The sequence below is a fragment of the Polyodon spathula genome, chromosome 9, assembly GCF_017654505.1.
Source record: "Polyodon spathula isolate WHYD16114869_AA chromosome 9, ASM1765450v1, whole genome shotgun sequence".
Lineage (NCBI taxonomy): Eukaryota > Metazoa > Chordata > Actinopteri > Acipenseriformes > Polyodontidae > Polyodon > Polyodon spathula.
In genome coordinates this window covers 36,851,947-36,859,414 of record NC_054542.1, presented here as the reverse complement: position 1 = coordinate 36,859,414, position 7,468 = coordinate 36,851,947, and the positions used below count along the sequence as shown (strand labels likewise).

The following is a 7,468-nucleotide window of genomic DNA, read 5'->3' as shown; positions in this document are numbered from 1 at the left end:
AGAACTTCACTCTGATGGTAAGGGCCAAAGTTAGTCAGATTTATATTTGGCTGGGCTGGCCCAAATCAGGCCTGATTGTTAACCAAAGTATTTCAACAGCTGACCCTAATTATCCCTTTAATTGGGTTGAGTTAACTAGGGTGGCAATAACTATTTCACACCTGAAGATTGCATGTTTGATTACCTTGCACACCAAACAAATGAAAGAAGCACCAAACTTTGGTGTCATTTTTTTCTCTCAGACTCCCTCTATATACGACTACAACTCACAAAAAGATCTGACCAAATTCAATGTGAAAAATGCAGAAAATCAGACAGAGGGCAAATACTTTTTCATGGCACTGTGTGTGTGTGTATGTATATATATATATATATATATATATATATATATATATATATATATATATATATATATATCAAAGTTGATATATTGCCTGTTTGGCACTCCATTATATATAGAGAGAGCAAGAGCGAGAGAAAGAGAAAGAAAATGAATGAATATGAATGAATGAGAATGAGAATTATTATGATACAATAGCCTCAACTTCTGGTGACAAATGCTTTCATTATCAAATATTTTATTTCTGTTATGCTATCGGGGAATCCCCTCGAGTAAGTCCCCTTTATGTGGTGTTATAAGAATCTCGAGAAGCGTAAAATTCCAGTCCACTGCTGAGCGTCTGGAACGTTCAAACTTCTCAGGCTAGCTTTAACCATTAGTGAATATTTACTACTCTAGAATGATGGATGTTTCTGTGGGGTATTTCACCCTGCTTATGCTCGTTGTGTTGACTGGATGTACCGGTAAGTGACTTATTAAAGTAGTCGTAGTGTTACTCTGTTAAAATATTGTCTGATACTGATTTTACTATCCCAACAGAACATGTTGCACGGTCTGGTGAAAAGTTAAGCTTATATATTTTTTATTTTTTTGACAGACAGACAGACAGACAGACAGACAGACAGACAGACGGGGGGGGGGGGGGGGGGGGGGGTAGTTTTGCAAAAAAAAATAAAATAAAATCTTGAAGTTGCCTCTTACTCTCCCGTTTGTGTTGGTTCAGGTACAGTAACAATTACATCAGGTGGATCCACGGCTGTTTTAAATAAAGACTTTACCTTCCGATGCAGTCTGCCAGATCCGAAAGTGAAACAAGTTACTTGGCAGAAGCAGAAGGACAAAGCTTTGGAAAACGTGGCTACCTACAGCGTTACATTTGGAGCCAAAGTCGTGGAACCGTACGACCAGCGAGTGAATTTCTCGTTGCTGGGATTAAATGAATCATCGATAACTATTCATAACGTTCAACCGGAGGACGAAGGGTGTTATTTGTGTTTGTTCAACACCTACCCACAAGGACCAGTTGCTGGAATGTCCTGCTTTATCGTTCTTGGTAAGAATATAATTAACTATTGAACTTGTCTTATCCCAGCTGGGCTTTGTCGCTATAAGTGCACTATGCCTTTCTAGGCTACATTCTGTTTATTTATGGTGCTATAACACAGTAACAAGAAATGGATACACGGTCAATTAAATAAATATATAATTTTTAAAAATACACTCGAAAGAAAGCGTAACTGTTATGAGCACTGGATTTGATTTTTATAAAAATGATATAACAATTATTATTATTTTTTTTTTTTTTTAAAGTGTTGATTTTTCACCATTACAGTGTTGGGTTTAAAACTAATGTTTAATATGTTTTGGCATAACTCGTACATTAGAAACTGTCTCAGATACAAACTTTGTATTACCGTAATAATGTGTGGAAGTGCAGTGTTAACAGCATTGTCACAACAAAGGCACATGACTGCACTATAGAAGCCATTGCATTTGATGCTGAGATCCCAGTAACCTTGAATCTGTACATCACTGTAAAATGATTATTATTGTCAAGGGAGATTACCAACTACCGTTAAAAATGTAGCTGTGTACGTTCCAACATGTGTACAGTATATAAACAGTAACTAATGTAAAAGGTGTTTCTGTTTTATTACTTTCTATGAAAAGCGTAAGTGAACATAAATTTTGTATTTAAATATGTATAAAACTGTATGTTAACTTCAGTGCTAAAATGTTAAAGTTTCTCTATAACTCAAGATCCTACAGCATTTTAAGTGTGGTTAAATTGGTCATTGTTTACTGTATCGTAGTAAGTATATGACGTGAACAATGTTCTCATAGTGAAACACTGGCCCAGGTTTTTTTTTTTTTTTTTTAAAACACGTGTTTATTTGTTAATTGTTTTTATTTCGATGCGCACAGAAGTGAAACTGAAATGATACAGTATAGTAACTGGAAGTCCCGTGACAGAGTGAGGAAAGTCCAATGAATACAGAATGAATCATAATTTTATTTTTATTTTTACAGGTATTACTGAGATAAATACTGAAACAATCTTTAGAGAGAATGAAAATATAGTAGCGGTGAGCTGCTCGGCCACTGGGAAACCAGCCCCTAAGATCAGATGGAACGCATCAGAAAGCGTCACTTCGAATGCCGTGGAAAGCAGCGTAGATCATAATGGCAATGGAATCGTGACAGTCACCAGCAACCTTACGCTGCATCTGTCAAGCTTCCCTGCTGAAGAAATCAGCTGCTTTGTAAGCCACACAACACTGGAACAGGACATTGAGAAAAACATCACTATTAGAGAAGGCAAGAGAACATGCAAGAATTTATGTTTGTACTGTATACTTTATTGGGGGGTGTCAAACATTTGAATCTGACTGTCATGTTTAGTGACCTCCAGATGGCACTGTCCTAGTGGTTTTGTTTGTTGTTGTTTTGTGCAGCAGCTCTTTAAGTCGCGTGACTCATGGGAAAATATCATATCTTGACAAGAGGACTCCCCATGCACAAGTAGATAAGCTGCATCAGGGAGTTGATTACATTCTGTTGTTGCTATAGCAATTTGGAAAGAACGGTGTTTTCCAGACATTGTGTTTTATGTTTGTCAAATGTAAACAACTGTGAGAACATTTTGGTATTTTCCTAGTATTTTTATTTATTTATTTATTTTTACTTATGTAATTGTCAGTTTTAAGATTAGGGCAGTTCTTACTACAGGATGAAGTTGGTGATTTCCTGATAGGAGGGTTTCATCTCTTTTAATGTCTTCTTTTGCAGAGCAACCTAATAAAACAAATCCTCAGTGCCATTTTTACCCACAGTACAATTGAAGTCAATTCAATATTATCAAATGTTAGTTTTTTTTTTGTTTTTTTTCTTAGTACCTTGAAGAGGAGACATTTCATTTAGAAGAACTGAAATTGATATTTGAACAAAAAATCTAACATGATTTTTTTATTTTTTATTTGCAGTAACAAAAGTTCATAATCATGGTGTGGTCATCTTGGTGATCCTCTGTATCACCACTCTGATTATCGGAACAGTTGCTTGTTTTGTAAACATAAAAAAAAAGAAAACTAAAGGTAGGTTGACTTACTATGACCCAGTTGATGCACAGTTAGGTGTGAAGTAGAATGTGTGTGGAAGATATGTTTATCTCAGTATTTATTAATATCCAGGGACATAGGGATTTTGCTCTACATTTGCTATAGCTGATCTGGAACTGCCCAGTGTAATTTTTTCTTTCTATTGCTAGAGGACTGTACATTAACATATCCAAACTAATCACAGGGTTTTATTTGTAAACCAAACAATGATAGATTATAGATAGATAAACAAGAGGAAGTAATTCATTTAGAAACAACAAAAAAACAAAAACATGATAGATTGTTGCAGTTTACACATAACATTTTGTAGCATTTTAGAAGCCATTTTTACACCATTCTTTCATTGTAGTACCATTGCCTTTATGCAGAGCACAGTGGATGCAATGTTGACTTAAAATAATTGTGTGTTACTTAATATACAACTGACACCATCAGATCATAACTTCAATTTTTTATTACTGATATCAAGATTTCAGATGATTCGTCTCGCTTATTCGTCAGGTCCACACAGCTACTTGGCAGAAGGCCACTTTTTCTTGACTGACTCTCTCCTTGATAGAAAACAAACAGTAGAGAGGTATACCCTACAGTGTATACACTGAAATTACCACGCATTGAGAGTTCATATAACAGAAATCTGACATGGAACTAACAAATTAAATAAAAAAACTTAAAGTGCTTGGAGAGTGAAAACAATACTAAAACTGATTAAAGGAAAATGGCTTTTAAAACAGAATATAAATCTTTTGTTGTGCTATTCTAGACATACGACCTTTTTATCCAACTTAATACCGTAATAACAGTTTTTCACACAGTTTCCAGCTATAGTAATTCTAGTAATGTGAAAGTAAAAGAAAATAACTCCCTTGAATTCTAGTGCTTGTTTACAACAACCTGCAGTATGCACAAAAAAACATGAGCGATTCTTTCTCCTAGCAAACACTCCATGTTGAAAACTGTATTTCTCAGTTGATTTAAAAAATAACAAAACAATCCAAAATGTTATGAAAAATATTGTGGTGATACACAAAGGATACTCCAAAGGTAAAATAATGTGTTTTTTGTAAACACTGCAGGGTGCTCCATAACATTTTGTTACAAGTAGTATTATTTTATTTCCCTTTTTTAATCAAGAAAACATCACTTTATAGTTAGAGAGGTTGGCATGCACAGCATTGCAGTTTATCTTATTGGTAGCCATCTAATAAGAATGTTGAAATGATTTTTTTTTTTTTCTCTCCCAGCAGGCTCTTTGGAAGAAAAGCTGAATGCAGGAGAGATGTTTTATGCTTAAGCCTGTATTTGACTTGTTCTTATGGAAGGTGTCATATGGTCCACTGGTTAAAGAAATAGGCTTGTAACCAGCAGGTCCCTGGTTCAAATCCCAGCTCAGCCACTTACCATCCTTGTGCTCTGTCTTTCGGGTGAGATGTTGTAAGTGACACTGCAGCTGATCTATAGTTCACACTCCCTAGTGTGGTATCTTCTAAAGTGCTTTGTGATTGTGGTCCTGTATAAAAGGCACTATGTAAAAATACAGATTATTATTCTTTAACACCTGCTGCTTACACCCAGTTCAAGGACCGTGAAGAAATCAATTTAAAATTATATTTTTCAAAACTATACAAATGATCTACCTCTTCATCTACCAAACAGCATTTTTTTCAACTATATACATATTTTATTGTGTATGTGTTCATTCTGCAAATACTGTAATTATGTTTTGTACTGTGCTGTAAAACATATCAATAATACATTGTTCTGTGATAATGCTTGCACTTTACACCCTATTAAGCTAGCTACTCTTTTAAAGAAGGCAAAAATTCAATCAGGATTTTAAGCACCGTCATTCTAAAATCTGTGTAAATATAATTGTCACACACATACACACATATATATATATATATAAGAACATTTATCCCACCCAGTTATTCAGAATTCTTAGTAATTGGATCTGGGGTACAACTGCATTTGCAGAATGCCTTGATTAATAAAATGTTTTCCATAAATCTGAAGTGTGGAAAATTCTGTTCAAGGATACCAAGCAGAGTTTAAAAGTATACAAATGTCAAGGAAATTCATGGTTAAATTAATTTTAATAAAAGCATTTCTCAGATATTTAATTCTATTGTCTGTATTGACATGTTGTGAGGAATGGGTTGTTAACACCAATTCCAGAACACTCTTAAGCAGATCTACTTCAAAGCTGATTAGATAAGGCACAGGCTACAAACTGTGTTAACTCTTTGAAGCTCGCCAGCCAAAATGCTATCCGATTGTCTTGGCTCCTAAGGTGTCATAAAACTTACCAAAGCAAGCTATAGTGACGATGCAGTTGTACCATTATTGTGTTAAAAGTTAGTTAAAATGATTTAAGAACCATTTTTGATTAGATTGTGGTTAATAGTTATTTTAATAGTTTTCCAATAAATCAGAATGGTTTATTGTGTTTTAAATGAATATTATAAACTAATATCTATTTTTAAATATAATAGTTTGATTGTATTATGTGTTTTATATGCTTGTAATCATAATTTTGTGTAGAGAATGCAACTGAAATGTGTATGCTTCTCTAATGAATGTAATTAGAGTTATATTGATTAGGAGGTTTAAATGATTAATGTAATATCCTTTGATAACAAAATAGGTGGATACATTGCATTTCTAACACCCTTTTTGTGTGGCACGCAACTGTCTATCAACTACTGTGAACCAATGGATGGACCAACAAACACTTGTTTACAGTACAAGGGAACACCTATACATCATGTTATTTAAACTCATAGGAGTTTAACAAGGATTTTCATGCTTGATGGACTGTCTTCTCTCTGGAGGCTCTGGATTTGCGCTCTTTGGATTCAATCGCTGGATTTGTTCTTTGTTCATCTCATCGCTATCATCTCATTAAACTCTGAAGTTCTTCAATGAAGGTGTAATGATGTTTTCTTCAAAACTGTCCCCGAGAAGATAGGCGCCCTCTGGAATGACGAAAGCTTTTGCCTACAGCCTTCACAGAGATCCTGCACTGCGATGCTGCCCAACTAACTTCTACAGAGAGGATGACTGTGTTACTTTGTTTTAAACATTGCACCAACAGAATAAGTATCAAAATTGTACTGTATGTTTACAAGTAACTGAACTGAAGCTATGATATTGATATCGTCACAATATGTAATGTGCGTCTATCCAACTAGATGCTGAACATTGTACATGCCACGTGGAAGCTGGCGCATGTATATGTAATGCGTGACTCAACCAAACAATGCATGATGAACTGTTAAAACTGCTTCACTAATGCAGAACTATATGACTAGAGAGCACATCAAGGATATATTATGAACATTTAACAATGCATTACTTTTCCTTGTATGTTTTATTTTGTTTCTTCTTTATACATATGTTTTTAACTATGAAGCCTAACCTTTATTCTTCTTCCTTTGAGACTATGAATGCAATAATCATCTGGATTGTTAGGTTTCTTTGTCTTATAACAAATTCACATTTATGATTGATTTGAAATACTTAAACATACATAATATTAATTGCTAATCTCTTTTCATCATGAATCTAGGGATAATTAAGCCAGAATCGCTAGTCCTTATTGAGGTATTGTGTTTATTATGGCTAATAATTACATTAGGCGCTATAATGGGTATTTTCTTTAATGGTAACTGTTGAGGACACAGTTGTTGCATAAGCACTAGAAATACAATGTAAATATGCACGACAACAGCAGTGTCTTGTAGAAAGAAACAAATTGCTCATTGTTTTCATTTTTTTTTAAATTTAGTTATGCATATGTTTTTGTGAGAATTTTATATCGATTTAAAGAGAAAGAGAAAATAATGCATGGGGTAGTGTGTGACATGAGAATTGAATACACAACCAAGGGGTGGGATACTATGGAGCCCGGGAGGGGACGAGAGAAAAAATACATAACTCATTAAGTCATGTGCATGAGATATGATCTCTTGGCCACAAGATGGTAAGATGTGTGCTCAAGGTACAT

At 34.5% G+C, this 7,468-nt stretch overlaps 1 protein-coding gene across 2 annotated transcripts; it reads left to right on the top strand.

The window, feature by feature from the left end:
• The first annotated feature begins 688 nt into the window (after positions 1–688).
• Positions 689–5,788, top strand: LOC121321140 (OX-2 membrane glycoprotein-like). 2 transcript variants are annotated; one of them, XM_041260035.1, is made up of 5 exons: positions 689–804; positions 1,065–1,394; positions 2,372–2,659; positions 3,325–3,435; positions 4,707–5,788. In XM_041260035.1, exons 1-5 carry the CDS (start codon positions 741–743, stop codon positions 4,751–4,753), a joined length of 840 nt encoding a protein of 279 aa, XP_041115969.1. In that variant the 5' UTR covers positions 689–740; the 3' UTR covers positions 4,754–5,788. The 2 variants fall into 2 exon arrangements, with proteins under 2 accessions (XP_041115969.1, XP_041115968.1); XM_041260034.1 differs by having other exon boundaries at positions 4,704–5,788.
• The last annotated feature ends 1,680 nt before the right edge of the window (positions 5,789–7,468 follow it).

Bases quoted from the DNA above. Each gene is read 5' to 3' on its own strand.
- LOC121321140 (XM_041260034.1), top strand. From the start codon at position 741: ATGATGGATGTTTCTGTGGGGTATTTCACCCTGCTTATGCTCGTTGTG. The intron at 805-1,064 runs GTAAGTGACTTA...GTGTTGGTTCAG, and splicing joins TGTGTTGACTGGATGTACCG to GTACAGTAACAATTACATCA. The intron at 3,436-4,703 runs GTAGGTTGACTT...TTTCTCTCCCAG, and splicing joins AAAAAAAAAGAAAACTAAAG to CAGGCTCTTTGGAAGAAAAG.